This window comes from Pteronotus mesoamericanus, unplaced genomic scaffold, assembly GCF_021234165.1.
Source record: "Pteronotus mesoamericanus isolate MK-2021 breed Mesoamerican mustached bat unplaced genomic scaffold, CSHL_Meso_final contig_33, whole genome shotgun sequence".
Taxonomy (NCBI): Eukaryota; Metazoa; Chordata; class Mammalia; order Chiroptera; family Mormoopidae; genus Pteronotus; species Pteronotus mesoamericanus.
The window spans coordinates 4518578-4546324 of NW_026555135.1; the positions used below are offsets into that span (position 1 = coordinate 4518578).

At 41.3% G+C, this 27747-nt stretch overlaps 1 protein-coding gene across 1 annotated transcript in view; it reads right to left on the reverse strand.

The window, feature by feature from the left end:
• GDPD4 (glycerophosphodiester phosphodiesterase domain containing 4) overlaps positions 1 to 26952 on the reverse strand; it is a 69112-nt gene extending 42160 nt beyond the window's left edge. The window contains 9 exon segments of the mRNA XM_054576186.1: positions 4264 to 4346; positions 4751 to 4896; positions 5691 to 5765; positions 6589 to 6682; positions 6753 to 6851; positions 10678 to 10737; positions 14178 to 14271; positions 24195 to 24298; positions 26782 to 26952. Coding sequence (XP_054432161.1) covers positions 4264 to 4346; positions 4751 to 4896; positions 5691 to 5765; positions 6589 to 6682; positions 6753 to 6851; positions 10678 to 10737; positions 14178 to 14271; positions 24195 to 24298; positions 26782 to 26952 — 926 coding nt within the window.
• Between the last annotated feature and the right edge of the window lie 795 nt (positions 26953 to 27747).

A 27747-nucleotide genomic window follows, 5' to 3' on the forward strand; every position in this document is an offset into this window, starting at 1 on the left:
CTTCATTTCCTCTTGTCTCTTATTGATAGTTTCGATGTCCTTTTTCATGCTGATATAGTTTGCAGTAAGTTCCTCGTAGTTTCTCTGTAGTTTTTTGTAATTCTCTATGAGCTCACTGAGCTCATTGATCTTCCTTATAACCGTTGTTTTGTACTCAATATCTGATAGTTTCCTTGCCTCTATTTCATTTAGCTCTCTTTCTGGGGGATTCCTCCTTTCCCTTCGACTAGGGGGCTGTTTCTTTGTCTTCCCATTATTTGTGAGACTCTTCCTTTTTGCTTCTGCTTCTTCAGTTGATCTATCTTGATTTCCTGACTTTGTGGTGTGAACTTCTATGGTAGGAGGCTGCTCTTTTTACTTTCTGGTCCTGCCTCTGATGATGTCAGATGTTGACCCTGTCTGACCTCAGGCAGTCTGTTTGAGACTTCCACGAATGTACTGTCTGTGGCTATCTCCTTCAGCTGTTAATCTAGTCCCTCTGCACTCAGCAGGCTGGTAGAGACACCATAGGGTAGGGTGAAGTCCCTCCCGGGGGTGGGGTTGTTGGGTCCTCTCTTGCTGCTGCTCAGGGGAGTGGTCTCCCTGAGCAAGATGGCTGCTGCCATATGGGGGATGAGTCAGCACCGAGATCCCACTGGCTATTCTCTCCATTCTCTCCCCAAAGCCTCCGTCTCCAGTCTCCCCTCAAGAGTCTCTATACCAATCTGTGTCCCCTTTAGCCAGGGATCTACTGTCTGTGGCTGCCACTCTGCACTGAGCAGGCCGGCTTAGACAACATAGGTTGCAGCTAGGGGCTTCCTCAAGGTGGGGTTATTGGGTCCTCTGATGCTGTTGCTGCTCGGGGGAGTGGTCTCCCTGAGCAAGATCGCTCTAGAGGTCTGGGGGATGACTCAGCACCGGAATCCTGCTGGCTACTCTCTCAGTTCTATCCACAAAGCCGCCTTCCTCAGTCTCTCCTCAGGTTTCTCCAGCCCACTCTGCCCGCCTTTGCCAGAGACCACGGTAAGTGGCTACAAATAAAAATTCACGTGTTGGCGCTTTAAAAGGCTCTTTGTGTCTCCCGCCACCTGCTTCTGGCCAAGAGCAACCCTATCACTTTTTGCAGCTGGCTGTTTTCTGTGTGTTTTCTGGGCTCTGGTGCTGCAGGTTGGAGATTCCCACGTATTGTTTTGACCCCGCTGTTCTCAGGGGGATCCAACTGGCCGTTTCATTATCCTTCTGGTACTGCCGCCCATGAGCGCCCTGCCCGCCCTCTTGAGTCTCTACCTCACACTCCTTCCCAGTCAGGTTGTGCTAAAGCTGATTCTTCTGTCTCTCCAAGGTTATAAGGCTCCTCTCTTGCTATTGTTCAGTTGTTTGTTCCAGGCGATTTCTCCAAAATTTAGTTGTAATTCCAGGTTGGTCCTGGGAAGAAGTCAGTTGGACTTCCATTCATCCTTCCACCATTTTGGTTCTCTCCATGTTATGCGATTTTGAAAAAGATTTTATTTATTTAGTTTTAGAGAGAGGGGAAGGGAGGGAAAAGGACAGGAAGAGAAATCAATGTGAGAGAGAAACACCTATACTGCCTCTCGTACATGTTCTGACCGGGGAACCGAACCCGCAGCCTAGGCATATGCCCTGACCAGGAATGGAACTGGTGCCCTTTCACTTTCTGGGATAACATCCAACCCCTAGCCACTTGGCTTAGGGCATGTATGTGTTTTTTAACACAAAAAAAAAAAAAAAGAAGGAAATTTTGAACCTTATGCTAAGTAAAATGAGCAACACAATAACGGACAAATAGAGTATGTTTCCACTTTATTAGATAACTATTTAGTCAAACTCAGAGAGAAAATAGAACAGCAGTTGCTAGGGCCTGAGGGGAGGAGAGACCAAGAAGTTATTATTTAATGTGCAGAGTTTCAGTTTAGGAAGATGAAAAGTTCTAGAGATGGATGATGGTAATGGTAACAAAACAAGGTGAGTGTACTTAATGCCATTGACCTGCATAACTAAAAATGGTTAAAATAGATATTGTTACATATATTTTCACAACAATAAAGAGATCACTAGATAATTTCTTTCAATAATTCTCTCTTCATTCTTTAGTTGGGGGAACAAGGAAAGAGATACCCCTCTTACAGAGGGCAGGAATGGAAGACAGGGACATCCCATAGTCTCCAGAGCCAGAGTTCCAGGCAGTGAGAGGGTGGGAAGTGGTGGTTTGTGAAGTTCACCTGAGTAGGGCTTGTGTAATAAACATGTTTATATAGTGCTGGGTACACTACTCCTAGTCTTTTGCTAAAAAGAGTAGCTTTTGGGGGGGATATTATTTTTTCATCTGCAGCTATAAGTGTTTCTGGGTTTCAGGTCTCTCAAGAGCTCATGTCAGAGTACATGAAAGAAAGAAATAAAACAAAAAATTGGAAACTCACTACCTACTTGGTAGTTCCTTGAGTCTTATAAACCCTAGCCAGTCACCTTCCTTTCTCCACCTTTCAGAATCTTGTGTCAGTTGCTTCATGAATTTTAGACCAGTTTTTAATTAGTTAATTAATTAACTTATAATTCCTGGAAAGGACAGGGTAGAATGTGCTTACTCCATTTCCTCTGGACATAAGCTACAGTAGCTGCACTTGCTAGTTTTATACTCATGGGGTATTTTTTAAACTCGTTAAGTAGTTTACTACATTTCACCACTTAGTAATTCTTGATACTACATTTTCCCTGTTAAAGATACTGGTGTGATAGTCACGTCCTGACTGATAAGCAGTCTTTGGAGGTGATGAAGCTTAGGGTGTGACCATCAATGTACATGGTGGGGTATGTGGAGATGATCACTGGAGATGAAGATGTCATCAAGGAGAGAAACTGAGGTGCTGGAAGGATCATCCACATCACAGCTGAAGTCACAGAAACAAGGGAAGAGAGAAAGACCGTGAGCCAGGACCTCGTGGGCTCAGCACCTTTACCACGTTATGCCACGACCGCCAAGCACTTCCACGAATGAACCCAGGGGCTCGCATAGGGGCATCCTGCATCAAAACCCTGATTCGAATAGTCTGCAGGGAGCACTTGTCATTGTTGGGTAATGTCGAGAACCCCAGTCTGGCGTCAAAAAATCTAGTTCCAATCCTGGCTTGATCACGTACATTCCAGCTCTATGACCTTCCCAATACATTTCAAACCACATTTCTTGATCTTTGAATTAAATGTTCGTTTCTCTTCCTTTTGCCTCACAGAGAGGCTGGGAAGGGAGTCTGTACTCACCACACTCACTAATTTCCTCGTGCTAGAGATGAAGCCTTTCTACTTCCAGCTGCTCAGGTACGTAGATTGCACAGGACGACACATCTCTTGTCCACACCCCTGCTCTGGTCCAGGTATTCTTTTGTTTTCCCTTGGACATTGCTATGCCCACTACCCATCTCCTGAAGAAGGCTCCCCCATAGATGGCCAGATGAGTCTTTCTAAAACATGTCTTTTTAAGACAAGAAGGTAATCTGGTAAAACCTGCGACGGCGGCGCTTTACACATGTGGGGATCTCTGTGATCCAGTCGCAGGGAGCCTTGCAGCCATTCCTCCTCCTCACGTGGCCCTCTCCTGTTCCCAAAGCCTATCAATTTGGCATCCATGCAGGTTAGCTCACCGATTGTTGTCCTGCTTTATGTGCCCTTGAGAAAGCTGTTGCCTCTGCCTGTATTACCATCTTTCCCCATATCCACTTGGTAAAGTAACATTTTTCCTTCAAGACTCAATCCAAACACAATTCTGAGTATTAGGTCTTTTTCACACAAAAGGAGGTGGCCTTTTGCTCCACTGAAGTTCCACTGCATTTGACTTAATCTTCTCTGGAAGGCACCGCCACAAATGGTCTGATACTGTGGTAAACATGCCATGCCTCCTTTACTGGCTGGGAACATCTCTTAGGCAGCAGTGTACTGTACTCATTTCCCTCTCAACAGCCCTCAGAAGAAGGCCTGGAATACAGCAGGTGTCTGGGTACTGTTAGGTAAGCATATTGTTAGGTAAGTGCACGGGGTTTAAGTTTTAAGCATGGTTTGCAATGGGACAACTATGAACTATGTGTGGAGTCTATATAGAGTGTGATTTGGAAGGGAGAAATGGCTCATATGTGTGTGTGTGTATGCTATGTGCATCTACAGCACATGAGCACTGGAGAAACCCATCAAGCTTGTCCTCTCTACAACTGGGGCCAGGCTGGTCATCTTCCGTGGCACTGGCCTTACCTCCTCCCCACCCAACCCCTGCTTTCCTACCTCAGGTATACATCAGACTCCAGCCCAAAGGCCCCGTGTTCGACAGCTTTCTCAAAGGACATCATGGTATTCTCAGGGCCCAGCTGTGGGAGAAAAGGACATCAGACCATTTACCTCCGAGTTTCTCTTCCCAACATCCCTTTTATAGGAGGGAGGGTGTCCAGCGACAAAAAGGTTTCAGGGAGCAGACCTTGGCTTCGTCGGAGACTTTTTTAAAGAACCTACCTATGTTCTCCCCCACCCAATATGAACCTAGGACTCTGCTCACCTGAGCGCCTGAGGCAAAGCCACTGGGCACAGTACCGAGAAATGGACTGACAGGTGACCTGGGTTCAAGTGCAACCTCCACAGTTAACTCTTGATTCTTGTCACCTAAAGCCAGCCCCTTTTCTTCTCCAGAGATTCCTGAGATTCTGACGTCCCCTTCTCTTATCCACAGAGTCCATGCACACAGCTACTCACCCATGTTCATCATGTTCACACCTACCATGGGTGCACCTCTATGTCCAAAGATGCCTGGCTTGGGTCCCAATTTATCCTTCTCCTGAAGGCAGGGAGAATAAATCCCAAATGGCACCATAAACAGACATAAAAGGATAAGAAAAAATGGCAATCCAACAGTCACTTGTACAGCTGAAAAAGTTGGAAGGAGGAGGGAATAAGAAAAAAAACATAAAGAGGAATGGAGACCATCCCAAGCAACTAACTATCCCAAAGCAGCACTCAGTAAACACCAGGGCACGGGTTTCGTTGACTCTGTGGACTGCCTGATTGACACTCTATTTCTGTCCGAACCTCATTTATTTTCAAGGATTTGAAAGAACAGGACTATCCAAATGTAAGCATTATTATGAAGGCAATATTATTTGACTGAAAGTTTACAGGAAATTAACTGTGTGAGGGGTGGGAAGCAAAGGAAGGAGAGGGCGTGTTAAGGAATACCTTCTCAGGAGCACGGGGAGAACGCCTGGTGCTGAGAAAGCCCTGAGGCCAGTAAAGATCAGCCTACAACGCCCCTACATATAACGCAGTGCAGGACAGCGGAAGGGGCACTGGCTGACAGAAATCTGCGTTCAAAGTCAGACACTACCACTGTCACATTGTGTGACTAAGGACACACTGTTTATCCACTCTGGGTCTCCCTCCTCTTCATTCGGAAAGATGGGGCTATCTTGCTGCTAACGTCTACCTCACAGAGCTGATATGACAGTGCTGACTCATAATAGGTACTCACTAAATATTAATACTGTATTTGCTTCCCTCTCTCTCACACGCACACACCCGCACACACCTCATCCACCATGCCTGTTATCACTGGCCACTCCCCAACACTTCTAATTGTAGGCCTCTGAGGATTTTACCCATGTGTACATTTTTAAGTTACCACCTATACTTCAGGTACTTTCAAATCTGTCTCCAGCTCTAACCTCTCAGCTTTGTGAGCCTAGTACATCTCTGGACTCTTCTCCTTTGATGTATACTCTTGTCTCTTCTGAATCTAGCTAAAATTTCAGAAATGGAAAAGAGTTCATTATTGTCCCCTTTCAGCTCTTGCCCCAAAACATTTCCTACAATTCATCCTCCACATACAAGGACACATACGCACATGTAGAAACACACAATGGCGCCACTACCCATCTAGTCATTCTCTTGTCTCCATCCTTGTACAATCAGGAAGCAAACACTCCTGTGTAAACAGCAGTAAAGAGACATAGAAAAAAGGGCCCACTGGTTCCTTATTAAGGGTGCTGAGGGATAACTCCATTCTCAAAACAACTTCTGATTCTCTTTGGTTTCCATGATATTAGGGAAAAGAACGGAGAGGAATCCAATGGCTGACATAGACATTTCTCCTGCTGCTCTAAGTTCCCAGGCGTGACAGACACAGCGGCCTGTTTTGTGTTATTAGAGGAAAACCAGGGATCTCTGAGCTAGTATAAGTTCACTAGTGGAAACGGTAACAGTTGAATGCAGTCTCAAAGAACAGAGTGACTCGTACCATCACTCTGTCAAATAAAATTAAAATGGCCTCTACCCTCCCCCTAACCCCATTCTATTTCAGACAGTCATTGTTTTAACAACATGGAGATAATTCTTGCTTTCCTAGGAGAATCCCTCTTTAGAAGCAGGCCTGTTTGGTCAGGAAAATGTCTGAGTGGCCATGTGGGGTTGTGAGTTTGGCCATAAGGAACATGCCTGAGTAATAAGCTAAACAGATTTCACAGGGGCAGAGTGGTGGCTATCTACCAAGCTTGTGCTTTGCTGAGTAGAGTGTGCAAGCTAAAGCCAGATTTGGAAGGATCAGGCTCCGCCCACACGACATACCTTCTTGTTCCCAATGGACCAAGTAGAAGGCCACAGGCCAGGAAAGGAGAACCATCACAGGTATGCTGCTCAGGTGCAAGTAGGGAGCAAAGACCTGGGAAAAAGCCAAAAGTCAGGCTGACCGCACTGGCCAAACAGTGCTAGACCTACAGGATGATGCGTACCTTCAGTGAGAGCCCCAATGTCAGCCACCTGTCGTTCCAGTATTTGCATAAAACCGTCATAAAAAACGTGCATATCCCAATCACTAGCACAGTCAGGATCTGAGGAAACAAAACAGTATCTCCTGACTGCCAGACTCTCGGCTTTGATGATCAGAACTGTCCTTGGGAATTGCATGTGTGTCCCCACAATGTCAGGGACCTCATTTCCTCATCCTTCTACTCTGACCATCCTGCAAATCCCCAATGTTGGATAAATCCAATCACTTACCTTCTTTGCCTCCAAGTTTTTGTTGTATAGCAGGGCTGGGAAAAAAAGTCACACAGCTACATGGTCTGATGCCTTTACTAATTACCATCTCCAGCCTCACCTGCGCCCTCAGCATTGCCTGCAATCTCTCACTCAGTTTCAACAATGACCACTATAAATATCACTACTTATTTTATCCCAGTTAATAGAGTCACAAGTAAATAATATTTTGTAATTACCTTTTCAATGTATGTTTTCCCAACAGACTATCAACTTCATGACATCAAGTAAAGTATTTAGGATTATATCCTCACTGCCTTGCAGAATGTCTGACACATAGGAAGCATTGGGTAAATACTTTTTGAACAGATGAAAAGACTCTGCCTCATGCCAGAACACTGTACACTTCATAAAGTACCTTGAGACCAAGGTTCTCAAGGTTCTATACATTTTCCTTGAAATGTATAGTCTTTTTACAAATACATTTTTTTACATCTGTCCTGCTTTCTAGAAAGTGCTTAGTTCCTTTCCATAATCTGTCCTCTAAGACTTGCTGGCATGAATGGTTAACTTTACGAAACATGGAGGTGATCAAAAGTAGGCCTACAGTTGTGCTATGTGAAACACTGAGTTAATAAAGCTATTGTAATAATCCTAACTTTCCTATATTCTTCGTTATGAACAACTGTTAACTTACTTTTGCTTCCCTCTATATTTAAGAAAGAAATATTTCTAATCATTGACAAACTCTTCTAGAGAATAGAAAGAGAGGTAACACTTTCTAACTTCTCTTGTGAAGCCAACAAAATATTGATATCTAAACTCAACAAGGACATTACAAGAAATTAAAAAATATAGTCATGTGCCACAATAACGTTTTGGTCAATGACAAACCTCATATACAATGGTGGTTCCCATAAGACTATAATGGAGCTGAAAATTTTCTATCACCTAGTTATGTTGTAGCATCATAATGTCGTTGCACAATGCATTAGCAAAGCACTTGTGGTGATGCTGGCGTAAACAAACCTACTGCACTCCAGTGGTAGAAATGCACAGTATCTTTTCTATGTTTAGTTATGTTTACATACACAAATACTAACTATTGTCTCAGAAGTGCCTACAATATTCGGTACAGTAACATGCTGTACAGGTCTGTAGCCTGGGAGCAATAGGCTGTAACACTTAGGGTTGACTAAATATACTCTACGACGTTGCACAATCACAAAATCACCAAGGAATGCTTTTCTCAGAATGCATTTCTGTCATTAGTGACACTTGAATGTATAGGCCTACCTCTCCTATGTAAGTCGATGCAAAAATCTTAAATAACGTATTAGCAAATTAAGTGCATCACAGCACAAAGGTTTAACTGTCAAATCAGATTCGCATGAGTCTCATGATTCTGCGACTTTGCCCAACACCAACCTTAACTAGTGATTTAAAGAATACAAGCAATTAGGTACAGAAGACATTTTCCCTTGGAGAAATCTGATCCTGTCAAATTCACATACTAATAAAAAGTTATTTCCTCTCCTGTACTAGGATACATTCCAGTCTCAGGCTTAAAATATGCGGTGTGTTTTGAGCAAAGTGTGCGGAAACACTGCTTCATAGGAGGAGCCTTTGTGGTGATGGAACATGCTTATCTGATATCCATTAATTATACAACTCCAGCCAGCCATGCCTCCCACACTATAAATCTATAAATTCCAGGTTTCTTTACAATAATCAACCCAGATATACCACGCTATACCCTGCTAGATATTTTCATGGATAAAGACTCCCATTACCTTTGGCTAATAAACATCTTTATATGTGTTTTCCAGGAGGTTGGGTTATTAGCATGTTTACAAGGCGTTTTGATTGAAGTCATTCATTCCTCTCTGAGCATCCCTAACTAGAAGAGGAATGGGTTATACACCTGGTGCTAACCCTTTCCTCCCAGGTTTATCCAGAGCACACTAAAACTAAAACTCCAAGCCAACAGGGTCTCCCTTGCCAACAGAGGCAGTCTCTCTTCTCAAGTCTCATAAGCCTATCCTCCACTGGTTTCAAAATTTATTGATGAGAACACCTACTACAGCTTCTGAACAGTTTATCAAAATCCAGGTATTATGAATCTTGAAGTGGTTCTAATTGTTTCTTTGGTTACCGGAAACCTTGCCTCAACAGTGGTCCATGCTTGATGACATCGGTGTAATATAGAAGAAAGTATCCAGAAATTTAATGAGAAAAGTTGGCTGGAATGCTCTCACCCATGGCGAGCCTACCCTCTCCCTATCACGTTCTGTGGAGGGGTCTCAGAGGACACTGAAACTACATGCTGAGGAAAGCGTCAGCATCCATGAAAAGTGCCGCAGGGGCCCTCCTCAGCGCCCGAGGAAAGGTGAGAGATGCCGCCATCGAAACTGGCTTCCTGACTTCCAGGCAATGAGGAGGTCCTGCTGAGGCAGGGGCCACGCAGCGGCAGAGGCAACGTAAGCGTGATTTCTACCACAGGCGCGAGCCTGGGATGTAGTCATCAGATGGTTCATCCAGGAGGCATCCTTTGTAGTGACTAACTGATCAAGGTGTCCCAACTCAAAAGAAGATAGCGATTTCAATAAGACCTATTTTCTTCACTTCTCAATTCACATTCTTTCCCAAAAAAGACAGTATGACTTCCATTTCCATTCATTCTATTGTAATAACACTTAAGTTTACATTTCCAGTTCATCTGTCTCTTGAGTACAAGGAAATTTAAGAGAATAACCCAGAGAGTTTGTCATGTTCCTGGATTTTGGGAAACAGGAGGAAATGTATCAAACCCATGTCTGAAACGGTCTATAAAAAAGCAAGGGGCTGTGGTGGAGCTGCCCAAGCACAAGGCAGAACAAAATGAGGGAGGAGGCTATGTTGGAAAAGACCTGCGTGTTCACAGATGGTGCAGGGAAGGGGCACAGATACCTGCTTTCTGGGGACTGAATACAGACCCTTTGAGAGAGGCCATGCCGATGTCATTTTAAAAAGCTCCAAATGAAGGGACCTCACCCGACAAACTTAGGGGGTACAGGAAGACAGGCATTGACTCCACCAAGAGAGTTGTAGTCAGGCTTCTCGAAGGGTCTCTGAAAAAACACAGAGGAGAAGCCCATGGTGCACATATCTGGTCCTGATGGGTCAACCCCAGAGGGCCCCCTTGCCCTTCCTTGAGGGACTGTGTTGTTTTATCCCATCTCCTATTCCCCTGCGCCCCTCTTTGGTGAGACGAGGGTGACGGGACCAGTGAGCTCTCTCCACCAATGTGGGCTCCCACCCGCGGGGACGGGAAAACCATCAAGTTGGAGTTTGGGTCATTTCAACAAACTGAATTTTTAATGACAGAAATTAGAATGTCCTTGTGACTACAGAGGACTGGGAAAGGAACAGCTCACCTCACATTTTAAAGGGATGGGAAGAACAGAGTCACAGACTAAGTTAAACAAGAAGTAGAGCAAAAAATAAAGATGGCATTCAGATCCTTCAGTAAATCAGTTATACCTGTTAGAAATTTAATGATTTCAGTTAAAACAGAGTAAGTAGATCTGTTCCTTCTAACGGGAATGGGGAAGAAAGCACAATGCTATGCTTACACTCAGTGCCAAAAAGGCACATTCAGACCTGGTGTAAGGTGCCCTAAAGAGTCAGATGTCCCACCTTATGACACCAGTGCAGGTAGAGTTCATTCCCTTCCCAAATCAACAAAAATCCAAGTACCTGAAAAAGCAAAGAAGAAAAAGGATGTTATTCTGAAATCACCAAGTTGTGGCCCACAGCGCTGTTCTGTATTCAAATGCCTTTCACTTCATTCACTTCTTGCTCCACCTGCACTTCTTGGCCCCTGGGAGTTGCCATGCTGTTCCGCTGCCTGAAAGCTCTCCCCCGCCATGCCACTGACCTTTCAAAGCCAGTTCAAATGTCGCCTCCTGTCGTAACTTTTCCCAGCATCCCCAGGAAGAGCTAATTATTATGCTCTCCACACACTGATATCCTTCCTAAGTTCCTACCAATTTCTTATCCCTGTGATGGACCTTATTCCTGGAACTATTACTTAGACCCACTTGTGAGAGAACAGAGGGCAGGGGCCACCACTCCCAAGGGTTATTTCAAAGTCCTTTCTTGAGGATCCAGTGTCATTGTCACAACTCTTAATCACTGCTCTCAACAATGGATTTAGTCTGTAAATCTTAGTTAGATTTCAGTGTAAATATAGCCAGTCACCAAGTCAATGTAGAAACAGAAACTCAAAAGTGGAATCTGGATGCTTAGAATATTACAAAGTGTAGGAATGTATATGGCACTTCCCTTTTTACTGAAATAATTTCATGTATATGATTTCATTTCTTTACCCAGCTCTATAAAATACCATTGTATTATATATTATCATTGTCATTTCAAACAAAAGAAACTGAGTCTCAGAAGAGTTATATGATTTGACCAAGTTAAAAGTAACCCAAAGATGGAGCTGAAGTAGAACTCAGGTTTCCCTCTTGTTCACTGTTGTTGCCATTATGTGTATCCAAAAAGAGCTAGGATAGAGCAGGGAGTTTGTTAAAATATGAAAGATGGTGAAGACATTAGCCAAAAAACGTACATGTATAACTTGTGGACACAGGTAACAGTGTGGGATGGCCAGAGGGAAGGGGGGGCTGGGGACTGGTTAGATGGGTACATAGGGGTATGTGTGGGGGAACATAGGGACATCTGTGCTAGTGTCAACAATAAAGAAAAAAAATGACCTTTAAAATATAGTGGAATCTTTATAACACGGTATAAAGAGGTGGATGGGGACCCTGAAAATCTTTTGTAATACATAAAGGTTCCTTGTAAGCTTTCTCCTGTGAAAATATTAAAGGAATTGTTGAACATAAAAAAAATATGCCTTATTGGACATAACTCATTCCCACCTTAGAAGCTAACTGCAGCACTTCACATTTATTGTGACTGAAAGCAGTACAATTCAGTGGCCAGAGTCTGGCCCAGGCCACTTCATTCATCTGCATTTTCCCTGCTATAAAGAAAAGGGTCTAACTGGTCTCTCTGCCTATAGGCAACCTCCACACCACAACTGCTAAGATGATTTTCCTAAAATAGAAATCCGATTTATGCCAAACATTTTAGACTTACTTTCCAGGCCTTCCAAAAGCTGTCACAAGCCTATGTTTTTAGCCATATTTCCCTCTATTCTTCACTATGCCCTTCACGCTAACAGAACTGACCTTTCCCTCTAATATTGTCACACCTTGTATTTTTCTATCTTGCCAACTTTGCCATGATGTCTCTCAGCCTGGAATGCTCCTCTCCATCCCCATATATTCACATCCAAATCCAACATCCCTTCACGATCCCACTCCAGTGCCAACTCTTCCAAGAAGCCTTACTCTTGGCAGAAGTCACCTCTTCCTTTTCAGAATCCATGCAGAATTTTATTTAGGTCTCTCTAATGACAATTGTAATGCTCTGCATATGTTAGTTATATTTTATCTATTGTTAAGGTGTCCTACTAGATTCTAAGCTCATTGAATTAAGGAACTATAGTCAGTTTACATTTCATACCTATCTCTTTGAAGTGCCCTGCATGAAAACAGAAACTGGTTGTTTGTTGACCTCTGTACACTCAGTATTTAGTCAGTGTTTAATCATGACTAAACACATCATGATTAATAAACTTTATTGAGAGAAAAAAATGAATGCAAATGGCAGTTGATTAGGGGGTTGGGTTCTTTTCTATCAGTTAGTAAATCAGTGGGGACAAGAAATCATGAAATCAGAGAAAGGTATATATGCCCTATGTACAAATAGGCACTGAAAAACTCAAATTTCCTAAAAGCTGTGAAACAACACACCAAGCCTGTTGATCAGCTTAAAACTTGGTCTGCCCCCTTAAATAAGATTAGTGGTTAGTGCAATCTTTGAGTTATCTTACAGAGACAGCACTGTCCCTGTGCCATACCATCTCTCAAGACTGAGGAAACTTTAAAGAGGGAGGAGTAAAACCAGACATTAACAAAGTTTTTTGTCCCTTACAAAAACCAATTAGACTGGACTGAAATCAGACACTAAGAAATTGGACACTAACCAAATTTTTAAAAGTATTTCACAGGAAAAAAAAAAACCAACAACAACGCAGGAAGCTTTTCTCCAGACCCTCACAGAGACCGGTTGAAACTGGCAGACACTGGCTGGGACAAGTCGAGCTAACCTAAGCCTGCGCAGACAACTCTTGAAACTTTTTTTCCCCACCAAACTCTGCCAAGATTGGAAATCCTCTGCACTTTCCTTTGCCTCTCTAATATCCCTTACCCTATAGGCTTAAATCTCAAAATTATTCCATCAAACCTTCCAACTATAAACTTGTGAAAATTTATAATCTCTTCTTACCTTCAACCCTTAAAACTTGTCTCAGGCCTTTTTTCCAGGAGACTGAGTTGAGTCTTGCCTTCAGTCTCCTTGTATTGCTGCCTCACAATAAATCCTCTCTGTCTTCAAAAGCTCACTGCCTCCGGGTTTAGCTTCTCAGTTGCCTGGCAGGATGTGAACCCACTTACTTGGATGGGTTACAGTTGTCCTCCCATTAGCTTTCCACTTCCACAGACTTTACCCTTTCCTAGCCTGAATTTCTACCCCTATGTGACACTACTCTGTAACAACAGAAGCAGGGTCACTATTGTCAAAAGACTTTTGCTACAATGTCATTTTGCACCTGGACTACCACAGTAGCATTTGCACCTTATAACAGGTATAAAAAACTAGCTAATTTGTAAGGCCCAGAAAAACTGATTCTCAGGAGACAGGAAAGGAAATGAGTTAGTTCAATATGTAAAGGTACTACTATTGCAAAGCTGTGGGTGCCTAAAATAACAATATTGAGTGAACCATAACATAGGCTATGAAGTGGGAATAGACAAAGGATGTTCTGCCAGCTTTTCAAAGGGTTGAAGTAATGTTTCCTCTAACAGCACAAGTCCATTTTTCTCCATTGACCCCTTGTGCCTAATATACAAGCAATTGATGCAAACCCAATTCTACTCAGACAAGAGTGATCTCAGGTTCTGAAGGCTCCCAGCACCAGCTGGGCACCATATCATAGACAGGAGCACCTCATGAGTGGGTGCTCACTCATGAAGGGAGTGCGAGAAATGGGGAACATTACTCACCAACAGCAATGAAGAGTAGGCAGCCAGGATTCCAAATAAACTCAGCAAAAGAAGGGACCAGAAGTACCAGTATCCTGTAAGTAGATACACAACCCTGCAAAAATGTGTTTCAGTCCTTAAAATACAGCAGAAAGTAGTACATCTGTGTCAAGGATGGGGGACAAGACTGGACTAGACATGGCATAAAAAAACTGAAGGAGATAAGAAGAGAAGCATTTTGGGAACATATCTGTGAATAGCTTTAGGGATAGTCAGTTAGGAGTTGTAACTTTTCCTATACGTTACTGGGTACTTTAATAAGAGTCTGTATAATTGGTATGATTCTTTAATGTTATTTAGAATATTTACTCAAAAATTATGTCCTCTTTAGAAAGCAATATGATAATATAGAAATTCTGAAATGCCAAAAGAGAAAAGTCATCCAAAAGGTCACCATCTTAATAAAGCTAGTGCTTTCCATTTTGGCAGGTACCTTGTCCATGTACCTATAGGTTTTCCTACATAAATGCAATCATGACTACCACATTAATTAATCTATTCTGTATGATTTGGGCCATTAAAACAGTCCTGATCTGTTCTTTTCCAAAAGTAGTTTATGAGAGAAAACTAATAATGATTTACTAAGAGAAACAATATTATACTTGGTCTAGATATATCTCAAAAAGTTTAGATTCTTCATTTCAAGGTAACAGAAATTACCTCCTTTCCATATAACACTCAGAAAAATTATATTTTAAAGCTATGACATACAAATTAGTGAACAGATAACCGCATTAAAAATAAGAAAGGAAATTCTCTTTGGTCAGGGATATAAGACACATCAAGAAGAAAGGAACAGACTAGCGGCCATCCTAGGGAGAGCCATCTCAGATCAAGACACAAATAAGAGTGCTCTGTAGAACATGAGTCTACAATCAGGAATCAAAAAATGTAATGCCAACAAATGAACTGAATAAAGTCAATAAACAGAATAACTTGCACCCAAGCAATATTATTAATAGAACCATCAGAATAGGACCACAAAATAGACTTCTGGCCAAGATGGAGGGGTAGGTAAATACATTTTGCCTCCTTAAACAACAACAAAAAGATAACAAATTTAAAAACAAAAAACAACCAGAACTGCCAGAAAACCAAACTGTATGGAAGTCCAACTCCCAAGAAGTTAAAGAAGAAACTTTCATCCAGACTGGTGGGGGCGTGGAGACAGGCAGCCAGGGTGGAAAGGATGCACAGCAAGGTGGCACCTGGAGCACTGGGCAGGCGAGGTGGCGGCTAGTGGTCCCATATTTGCATGCAATAAACCAGGAGAACCAACAGGGGAGTGACACAGACCAGGGTTCCAGTGCAAGACTCAAAACCTCTGGCTATAAAAACGAGTGGGGATTGTGGTGGGAGAAACTCTCAGCCTCATAGCAGTGTTTGTTGGAGAGACTCACAGGGTCCTAGAATGTACACAAACCCACTCACCCAGGAATCAGCACCAAAAGGGCCCAAATAGCTTGTGGGTAGTGGAGGAAGTGACTGAAAATGGGATGAGAGTCTAGCAAGCAGCACTGTTCTCTCTCTGACTCCTCCCCACATACAGCACCACAATGTAGAGACATGAGTTGCCTCACCCTGGTGAATACCTAAGGCTCTGCCCCTTACAACATTATAGATTTAATAAATATATATAAAATATGTATAGGTATAATAGGTACACCGAGACAAAGAAATATGGCCCAAATGAAAGAACAGATCAAAACTCCAAAAAAAGAACTAAGTGATGAACAGATGGCCAACCTATCAGATGCAGAGTTCAAAACACTGGTAATCTGGGTGCTCACAGAAATGGTGGAGTATGGTCACAAAATAAAGGATAATGTGAAGGCTATGCAAAGTGAAATAAAGAAAAATATAGGGGAACCAACAGTGAACAGAAGGATACCAGGACTCAAATCAATGATTTGGAGCAGAAGAAAGAAATAAACATTGAACCAGGACAGAATGAAGAAACAAGAATTCAAAAAAAAAAAAAGAGGAATCTCCAGGACAATTTTAAAAGTTCCAACATCTAAATCATGGGGTACCAGAAGGAGAAGAGGAAGAGTAGGAGATTGAAAACTTAATTTGAAAAAATAATGAAGGAGAACTTCCCAATCTGGAGAAGGAAAGAGACTTCCAGGAAGCTCAGAGAGTCCCAAAGAAATTGAACCCAAGGAAGGACACACCAAGGCACATCATAATTAAATTACCCCAAGATTAAAGATAAGGAGAGAATCTTAAAAGCAGAAAGACACAACGAGACAGTTACCTACAAAGGAGTTCCCATAAGACTATCAGCTGCTTTCTCAAAAGAAACCTTACAGGCAAGAAGGGGCAGGAAAGAAGTATTCAAAGTCACGAAAGGCAAGGACCTACATTCAAGATTACTCTATCTGACAAAGCTATCATTTAGAATGGAAGGGCAGATAAAGTGCTTCCCAGATAAGGTAAAGATAAAGGAGTTCATCATTACCAAGCCCTCATTATATGAAATGTTAAAGGGACTTATCTAAGAAAAAGATCAAAACTATGAACAGTAAAATGACAGCAAACTCACAATTATCAACAACTGAACTTAAAGAAAGAAACAAAAACAAAAAGAAACTAAGCATACTACTAGAACAGGAACAGAATCACAGAAGTGGAGATCACATGGAGAGTTATCAGCAGGGAAGGAGAGGGAGGAGAATGGGGGAAAAGGTACAGAGAATAAGAAGCATAAATGGTAGGTACAAAATAGACAGAGGGATGTCAAGAACAGCATAGGAAATGGAGAAGCTAAAGAACATATTAATTGGTGCTGACACTGTGGTATGTAGGGTATGTATTGGGAGAAGATGCACAAGAGATGCATCTTTCAGTGATGGGAAGGAGGGAAGTTATTCAACTAAGACAGCCTCGTTGGGGCAACCTCCTCATCTGAATCCATACTCCGTGCACTAACATATAAAGAAATCTTCCATGGACATGAACTAATGGGCAGGTGTAATGCTGGTGAGAGGGGGGTGCAGGGTGGAGGGGAATCAAGAGGAGAAAAAAATGGGACAACTGTAATAGCATAATCAATAAAATATACTTAGAAAAAGAATAGGACCACAAAATAAAAATACTTAAGATATTCAGAGAAATCAAGGAAGGACTCACATCCAAATAATAGAAATAGGAGGTTAATGCAATCATGGTGATTATCAGAACAGTAAAAGTTATCTTGAAAAAGAACATGAAAGATGAACTTAATAGCAGTTTAGATACAGCCAAAAAAATAATAAAACAGCTTAAGCAAGCAGTGATAATGACTCTGCTTTCCAAGTCATAAAGAAAAGTAAGGTCTACCATTTAATAGTGCCTCTACCAATTCTAATAATTTCTATGACCATATTAGATTTTTTTCACTCCCTTTCTATATAAAAGGTCTTCTTTTATGTATTCAATCACATGGAAATATTATTAGTTTGGATGAGCTCAAAACTCACTCACCAAACTCAGGTGAAGTGCTTGCTTGCTCACCCACTTGATGTGAAACTACAGGTAAATGAAGAGTGATTTTTCTGTCTTTTTCTTCCATTTTCTACTTCATCTGCTCTCATTTTTGATGGCAGTGGTGGGGCAACAAAGGAGAGTGAGAAGAATGAAAAGCAGTTTAAGTAAATGTATATACAGCAGTGGAATTGAAAAAGTGTCTTTCTCAGCTATCCCTCTTTTAAACTGGGGACACACAGCTGCTGATGACTGTTCCTTAGGCTCACTCTACATATTTCCAAGAAGCTTATCTCCCTGCTCTTGGCCATGATTTTACATCCCTCTAGCAGCATAATCACGCACCCCTATTGGATGAAGGTGTTATTCACTAAGGTGTTATTCAACTAAGACAGCCTCGTTGGGGCAACCTCCTCATCTGAATCCATACTCCGTGCACTAACATATAAAGAAATCTTCCAGGACCTCTTCCCTCCTTCCCATCACTGAAAGATGCATCTCTTGTGCATCTTCTCCCAATACATACCCTACATACCACAGTGTCAGCACCAATTGTCAGTTGACAGTTAACTCTGAGAAAGAAAAGACACACTGTAGAGAGGCATTGGGAACATTTATGTAGCCAAGAATGGGGAGAAAAGTCTTACTCCACAACACACTTGGGGGAAAAAGGAGGAGGGACAGTTACACCATAAAAAATCTGCTCTACCTTTCTCTTGCTAAGGGGAACAACTATAAAAACTGAATGATACCTTTAAAAAAGTGACCTAAATGAAGGCTTTATGTGAGAAACTAGGGAACCAAGATCCAAATAAGAGACGAAACCCAAAGACATAACTTTGGCATTTGGAATGATTTTTCTTCAGAAGTGGCTAGATACAGGGCAGAGGGCTTGCTACATCTTGCTACAGTTGGAGTAAAAAAAAAAGAGAAAAATAATAATTTGGTAAATGCTATTCACTTTGATTTGGGATCTTCCAGGACTATAGCCTAGGAGTAAGCACAACTTGGAAATTGACTGCTTCTGGGAACTGAATCCTAGCTTCAGACCAGGTGCGACATTGGGTTACGGTGAATAGGATTTGCTAATAACCCCAGTTACCTCTCAGAGTAACTCTTAGAGAGGACATAATATAATTCAAGGTCTCAAATGACTTATACAACTTTTTATATACAATTGCTGGTATTCAAGCAAAAACAATGAGGCATACTAGGAGAGGAGACCACATTAGTAAAAGCTAAAAGAAATAATGGACAACATAAAAAGATCTTCAGCAAATCTCGAGAACGTCTGTATCAGACACAGACTTCTAAACAACTATCCTTAAAATGTTTAGACTAGCCCTGGCTAGGTAGCTCAGTTGGTTAGAGCATAGTCTTGATACACCAAGGCTGTGGGTTTGATCTCTGGTCAGGGCACATAGAAAAAGCAACCAATGAATGCATAAATAAGTGCAACAACAAATCGATGACTGACTGTCTCTGTCTCTCCCTTCCTCTCTCTCTAAAATCAATCAATAAATTTCTAGAACAATGTTTAGATTGGGACAAAATTAGAATTTCAGTAGAGAATTACTAAAGAAAGTTTCAATTAGGAATTTTATAAAGGAAAATACAAGTATCAACAACTTTTAAGAACTCAGTGAGTGGATTTAATAGCAGGTAAGAAAAAGCTAAAAATATCTGTTAAACAAAAGGTTAAAAAAATCAAGAATGAAACAGAGACACATGAAAAAATAAGAAAAATATAGCAGAAGTCTGAGACACTAAGGGTATGAAGGGAAAAGGTCTAATATACATAAACTTGAAGTGTCAAAAACAGGCAATAGAAAATAGGGTAAAATCAATATGTGAAAAGGTAATGGCTAAGAACTTTTCCAAAATGATTTAAAGTATTGTATTGGTTTAGGATCACTCAGAAATGCATTTATTGGAGGGATCAGACTTAATACTAGTATAGAAGCTGCCAAAGAAGGTTATGTGAGGCTGTTACATTTGTTTTAGATATTTGGCCCAAAGTTGCCAGACATCACACAGGCCAGCAGTTAGGAAAGAAAACTGAACATGACATATGGAAGAACAGAAAGCCATGAAGATGAACTGGACCCACAAGGACAAACTGAAACACACAAGGACAGACTGGAACCCATGAGAACACACACAAACCATGAAACCTGTGTCTGTCTATTACTATGTGGAGAGTTTAGCTAAGCTACCCCCATGGTATTACTGTCTAAGCAATTTTTTTTTTTTTTTTTGGCCAAGCAGCTGGCAAGGACCTTAAACTGACACTAGATCCCTCATGTTGCCTCAGATAGCAGAGTCACAAGCAAACAAGCTCCTGAAATGACCTGTGATGAACAGTCTCCCCTGCTTCCCAGAACCTATATGCCTTATGTGTCCTAGATAAGACCCCCATAGGGATAAACAAAACTCTGCTCTTTTAATTTGAATTGACCAATTTCACCCTAGCCCAGGAACCCAGAAATACTACAACCATGAACCATAATAAAGGCATCATATAAAGGCATGTGCTCCAGGTCCTGCCTCTCTCTGTCTGCACTCTCCCCTGACCTCCCTGTGTGGCCCCTCAAGGCCTGCCATGTACTTCTTCCAGTACTCGGGAGTGATAAACTTCTCTATTTCAATTTCTCTTGTGGTCTGCTCTTTAACTTGCACTCACCATTACTGTAGCCTGGAATCACCATCCAGCACCCCATGCTCCACTTAACTAATGTAAATTTAACAAAGTCACAAGACACTGCTTCCAACTTAATGATAACAGTGACCTGCAGGAAAACCTGGTCCCTTTCATCATTGAGCTGCATATTCACCTGGCCCAGGACATGGAGAACCTGAAGATCTGGCAGGAGCAGGGAGGATGCAGGCACAGGTGCTGCTCCATGCCAACTAACTAAAATACCAGATCCTGACATTGCACAAGGGCTGCTGTGATGCCTGGGCCCATTGCTGATCTTCAAAGTGCAAAAAAAAAAAAAAAAAAAAAAAAGGCTTTCAATTCACTCCCCACTTCCAAATTTTATGCAAATTTCTCTTGTGACTAATCCTAACCCAATCCTATACTGAGAATGGAATTCTGAGAAATGTAGCTTCACATTAGCTAAGTTGACCCAGTTAGTACACTACCACATTCCACTCAACTTGGTGTCTATACACATCTCTATTAATCATGCTTACTTTGTCTGCCATAATGCAGTTATCTCTCATACAACCAAAAACACACCAATATTCTCTCCAAAAGAGGATACAGAATTCCTTTATTACCACTGCCAACAGAAAATAATGTAAAGGCAATATTTGAAAAGATAGTGGGTGAGAACTTTTCAAAATGATTAAAAATATTGTTTTGGTCTAGGGTTAATCAGAAATGGATTTATTATAGGGATTAGAATTTATTTTATTATAGAAGCTTCCAGAGAAGTCTGTGTAAGGCTGTTACATCTACTCTGATATGTGAACACTGGGTGATGTTTATATCTCTAACTTAAGCACTATCTATAATATTAACACATTTTATTTTCAATGGTAGAGGAATAGAAGAAAAATTTGTGCGTGTGTTTGTGTGTGTGTGTGTATAAAGTATCATTATCCAGAAAGTATCTATCCATGTACTGTGAAAAATAGAGGCATTTATTAAAGAAGATACAAGATACAAGACACACTGTACATGGGACAATGACACTTCTGTTCCCTTCAAAGTAGGGACCTTGGGACCTCATACAGTTCTCCCAGCATCTCTTCCACTGGTCAAAACACTCTGCCAAATCCTTTCCTGGAATTACCATCAGCTGCCCCATTGTATTTTCCTGAATCTCATCGATGATCTGAAATCTCTTCCCTTTCAAAGGTGATTTTAGTTTTGGGAAAAGCCAGAAGTTACAGCGCCAAATATGGGCTGTAGGGGGCGCTGAGTCATCTGGGTGATCTGATGTTTCTCCAAAAAACTGGACAAGAGGTGATGCAGGAGCAGGTATGTTGTCATAATGAAGCTGTCAATCACCAAATGCCCATACCTGCAGCCATTTTCATTGTATTGCAGCTCTCAACCAATGAAGAACATTGAGGTAGTACACCTTATTAATTGTTTGGCCTAGAGGGCATACTCATGATTAACAACACATTCCCCATCAAAAAACACAGTTAACATGATCTTGATCTTCTTGCAACTTTGCTGCACCTTCTTCAGGTATGGAGAACCAGGTGACGTCCACTGGGATGACTGGGCCTTTGTTTCCGGATCACAGCCATAGACCCACCATTGATTTCTGGTTATGACCTTCTTGATGAAATCTAGTTTATTGGCATTAGTTTGAATCAGATCATTAGCAACTGCAGCACAATGTTCCTTCTACTCTGGTAGTGGAAGCCGCAGAATGAATTTTGCCATGATACATTTTGTGCCAAGTTCCTGCATCAGTATCTTAGACACAATAGTTTTTGGAACCCCCAGACTAGCTTCTAGTTCTCGCACAGTCAGCTGATGATCTTTGTTGATTGCAGCCCATACATGTTCAACATCCTCAGGTTTTCTTTCTGATGTAGGTATTCCAGAACTTGGATCCTTTTCAACAGATTCTTGACCGTCTTTGAAGCATTTGTGCTACAATTTTATTTGTGCTGCATTCATTGCATTCACCCCCAAAACTATTCTGAATCATCCAAATAGTTTTCACAGAGGAATATTCAACCTTAACACATAATTTGATGCAGATTCATTGCTCTACTCACTCAGTTATTTTGAATGCAATGGCCACACAGTACACATGTTCACTCAATGATGTCTACCACCCTCACTGACCACTGACTAGTACACTGAAGTCATCTTCGTTCATGCATATGCATTACAGTCCACTGTCCTTGGCTGCCAGGTTACATTGATGTTGCACAAACTGTTCTCATTATATTAATAATGACTGGATTTTTTCTGGACAGACCTTGTATATTTAACCCTGGCCAGGTGGCAGAGTTGGTTGGAGTGTCATCCTGTACACCAAAAAGGTTCTGAGTTCAATCCCCAGTCAGGGCACATACCTAGGTTGTGAATTTGATTACTGGTCAAGGTGCATATGGGAGGCAACCAACTGACGTTTCTTACATCAATATTTCTCTCTCTACCTCTCTCTTTCCCTCTCCCTTCCACTTTCTCTAAGTCAATAAACATATCCTCGGGTAAGGATAAAAAAAAGGTACAACTTCCAGTTATAAGATAAGTAAGTTCTAGGAATAAAATATATAACATAGTGACTATAGTTAACAATACTATACTGTATATTTGAATGTTGCTAAGAGAGTAGATCTGAAGAGTTATCATTTACAAGGAAAAAATTTGGAGCTCTGCGAAGTAATAGATGTTAACTAAATTTATTGTGAAGACCATTTTGTATTATATACATATATCAAAACACTATGTGGTATACCTTAAATTTATATAATGCTACATGTCAATTACATCTCAATAAAACTGGGGGCAAACCTTCAGCTCATAGCATATTCAATGATGAAGAGATAAAACCTTTTCCTATGAGATCATGACCAAGGATGTATACCCATTCTTGCCACTATTATTTAACATAGTATGAGAAGTCCTAGCCATAGCAATTAGGCAAGAAAAAGAAATAAAAGGCATCCAAATTGGAAAGAAAGAGGTAAAATTGTCATTATTTGCAGGTGACATGATAATATAAATAGGAAATCCTAATAATTCCACCATAAAACTGCTAGAATAAATGAATTCAGTAATGTGTTATAAACCCAAATTCTGGGGTACCACCCCAGACTTGCTAAATCATGGAAGCTGGGTGGGAGGCCAGCCATTTATGCTGTAACAAGCTGTCCAGAGAACTCTGGTGCTCATTCATATTTGAGAACCACTGGCCTGGATTGAACTCCTATCACTGACTATCTCTGGGACCTTTCTGTGCCTCACTTCCCACATCTGTAGAATGGGAAAAACAATGGTATATCTGTTTCAAAGAGTGGGTATGTGTTTTTCAAAAGTTGAAAAGTAATACACAGACACTATTATTAATTAATAACAATTAATGTCATTAATTAATTGACATTGTACAAGGACTTGGCTTTCTGATTTTCTCCTCTCAACTGCTGGCTGTGCCTACAGAGGCTGGAGGTGTGACAGAAACATCAGTGTTCACTAAAAAACATCATGAAGGGCAACTGGCATAGGCATCAGTAATCCAGACAAAAAGACTGAGGAATAGGATTGCAAACACTGGAGGAGAGAGAAACTTCCCCCTGAACCAGATTTGGTCTCAATGAGAGAGTGAGCACAAGTGGACAGGAAGTATGTCAGGTAAGGGCGCTGGCATCCTTACTCTGCCCCTGGGTCAGGCCTCTCAAACACCAGGTGTGGAAAGCCCAATTCTGTCCACCTTCCCTCTTGTGCCATTGGCTCTTCCACCCTGAGGCAGGACCCACGTGGCTATCAGACCACAAAGCCCTTTCACAAAAGAAAATACAAAAAGTGAAACTCACCAGTCAAAGCCATTATATTCATTTGAGGTCTCTATCCACACGAACAGCAAAACCAGAGACATGAAAAATGCAATAACCAGAAATGGGTAAAATAATTGCTCTCTCTGGGAAGAGAAAAAAGGAAGTCAAATTTAACTCCACTTATCTGTTGTCTCAGCAGTACTTGTACGCACCTGCCAAAGGTCTGTCTAGTTACCGTGCCATGTGTTACCCTCCCCAGGCTGCGCTGAACTCTGTACTCTTTTTATCCCTATGGAATTTTGTATAAGCCTATTGTAACATTTATTATACTAAAATGAAATTAGGAGTTTATATATTTGTGTCTGTTGTGAGTTTCCTACTCTGAGGAAAAGGAACTTCTGTTACACATCTCTGTAATGCCAATATCTAACATAGTTCCTTAAAGGCAGCTGGCTCTCAACAATTATCTGATGAATTCACCCCCTCTCCATCTACTGAATGTTTGATAACTCACTCATTTAATAATTCATTCATTCACTGTTCATCAGTTCATTCAGTCATTTATTCACACTTGGAGGGGGCATAAGCTAGTTAGAGAATAAGCCTTTTTTAGTAGCTATTTTGTGCTACTACAATGCTAGGGACTTGACAAGCTATTTTCATTTTGTATATTTCTCAATATAGCCATTTTATATTAGGTATTGTTAACTTAATTTTGCAGAAGGAAGAACTAAAGCTCAACAAGGTAAAGTAACTGACTCAGTCATAAGGACAAGTAGCAGAGATACTGACCAGATCTGTGAACCCAAAAGGAGGATGGAGGATATTCCAAGTGAGCCTTGAGGGCAACCCCCTACGCTGAAATCATGTCACAGACGAGCCATGCCAGAGGATGCCAAACCCTTCCTGAAACATTAGGTTTTGGCCGCTACCTGAGCTATAATCCTAACACTTCTCTATCACAGTAGTAAGAAATCCATCTCTTAAAGACACTGCTTTTACTGTTAAAAATGAACAGAATAATCCCTACCCTGCTTAAATCATGGGGTCCTTGTGAAGAATAAGAATGAAGAAGTAAAATGGAAAACATGGAAAGGGCATTCTAAAAAGAGGAGAGACATTACAGGAATCAAGACATTCACTGAACTACCACTTCTGAGTATAGGAGGATGAAGAATACAGGATTTGACTCAGGTCTTCTTCTGTCCACAAAACTTGGGCGAACTTTTAAAAACATACTCAGATAATGTCCCTTCCCTGCTCACAACCCTCCCAGAGCTTCCTGTTGTACCAGAGTATCATCCAACCTGCCCGCCGTGGCCCACAAAGTCCTTCCATGATCCATCAATCCTGGCCCACACCAACCTCATCACAATCTATACACTGACTCTATTTCTGAACTCCAGCCACACTAGCCTGGCCTTATTTCGGTTTCTAGAACATAACCAAATTTTTTTTCCACCACAAGCTTTGTACTTCCTGGTTCTTCTGCCTAGAATACTTTTGCCCCCAGACACACGGCTGGCTCTACCTCTTCATTTAGGCAACAGCTCCCATTACCCTCATTCAAAGAAGCCTTCACTAACCATTCTCCCATCTCAGTTTCTAATACATTTTTTATTTATTCTATTTATTACCTTCAAAGCTTTTACAACTATCTGGAATCATTTACTCTTCATTTATTGTTTATTGCCTAACATCCCACTAGAATATAAAATGCAAGGGGCCCAGGTGCCTCAGTGTTTTATTCACTATTGAACATAGTAGGTATTCCATAAATTGTTTTTATTGAATAAATGCATTTCCTTATTTAGATTTTCATTATTTTCACTCTTGCTCAAAAATTTTTAAAGACTCCCCATTGTTTATAGGAGTTTAAATATTTTGTTGTGATATAAACATGCTTCATAATTTGATCAAAGTACTCCTCTCCAACCCTACCCCTCACCATTTGTTGCCTTACATGTCACTAAACTCAACAATGAAAATTTGTTTTTCCCTAAACACACCATTGTGATTCTCTATCCCCGGATTTCTGACCATCTTACTCCCTCCACCCAGAAACCCTCTACTATTATTCATATATGTGGAAGGTCATTTCCACAAGTTGGTAACTCCAAAAATAGTTACAATAGCGAACATTTATTTTGGTGCTATTTGTGTGCGAGGCCCAATTCTAAGTGTTTTCCTCGTATTATCTCTTCTATCCTTACAACAAATCCTATCGGTGGGTATTATTATTATTATTATCCCCATTATTCTAATGAGAAATCTAAAGCACTAGAATGTTAATTAACCTGCCCAAGATTCCACAGTGATAAAACGCTTTTCCTTAAGGTTCACTGAGTGAATAAAAACAAAAATAAGTGAATTAAAAATGAATGATATAAAAGAGGTAGTAAGGAAAAGGCACGTGAAGAATAAAAGTGAAAGAAAATGAAGAAAACAGGCACATGTTTCAGTAAAGTTCACTTTGGCTCCAGAATTGTGGCAGACCTTTCATGAGAGAACTAGAGCCCAGGCACGCCCAGTTCAGGAGACTACTGAGCCCTCATGGCGGCAGGGGCCAGCCCGTGTTCCCCACATCTCAGGAAGTGCGGTCCATATCCTCCCCATCTCTCTGTACCAAAGAGCAGCAGCAGAATGCACGTCTATTTTTGTTCTCTGGTTTGGCCTCCCACTCGCAGCTGTATAAACCAGAAACGTAGGTGACATAGCATTCGTGGTTACAATTGCCAGCTGTACACGGACTACACTCTTTCCATCTTCTTGTCTTCCTCTCGTCCTCCGTTTGCATGGTTCACCCTTTTGCTGGAATTACAAATAAAACAATCAGGAACTAGGAGCTGCTTTAAATGTTTCCTGCCCCACCATTCTACAAAAAAATCCATTACAAATAAATAATTTTAAAAAATTATAATCTAAGATAATGCACTGGATTCAGGGCAGAAGACTAGCACTTCATCCCACCTTCCCCACTAACTCGTTGAGTGTTTATTGCAGTCTTTGCACCATTCGAGATTTGGTTTTCTCCCCTCCAAAATGGGACCATATTCTCTGTTCTAGACAACAAACAGATGCTGAGAGCATCACATTATGTTTTTTAAACTGCAATATGCTCTTGCAATAACTTGAGAACTCAGAGGCATGGGCCACAATCCCTGACTAATACATGACTCTCCCACACTGCCCCCCCCCCCCCGTCCCCTTCTCTCTTCTGCCATGTGGAACCAGTGAGGGTTAGGCTCAATTAGGAATGACAGAACATTCAAAATAGCAACAGCTGAAATAAGACAGGTTTATTTTTCCCTTTGCAGACAAACATTTCAAAGGTACAAAGAACAAATGATGTGGTATGTGGCTTCACAGTGCCTTTAGGAACCCAGACACTGGCCATCTTGCTGTGCCACAGCAGTGCAGGGCTTCCTTCTCAAGGTCCAAAAAACGGCTGCGCCAGCTAGATCCGTACTCCAACTCCAACTAGAAGGTAGGAGGAGGGAATGAAGAAGGGTGCTCCCCTGTATTTTAAGGACATGTACAGAAGCTGAACCTGACATTTCACTGGCAGGCAGGGGTTTTCTTACTAGTAAAA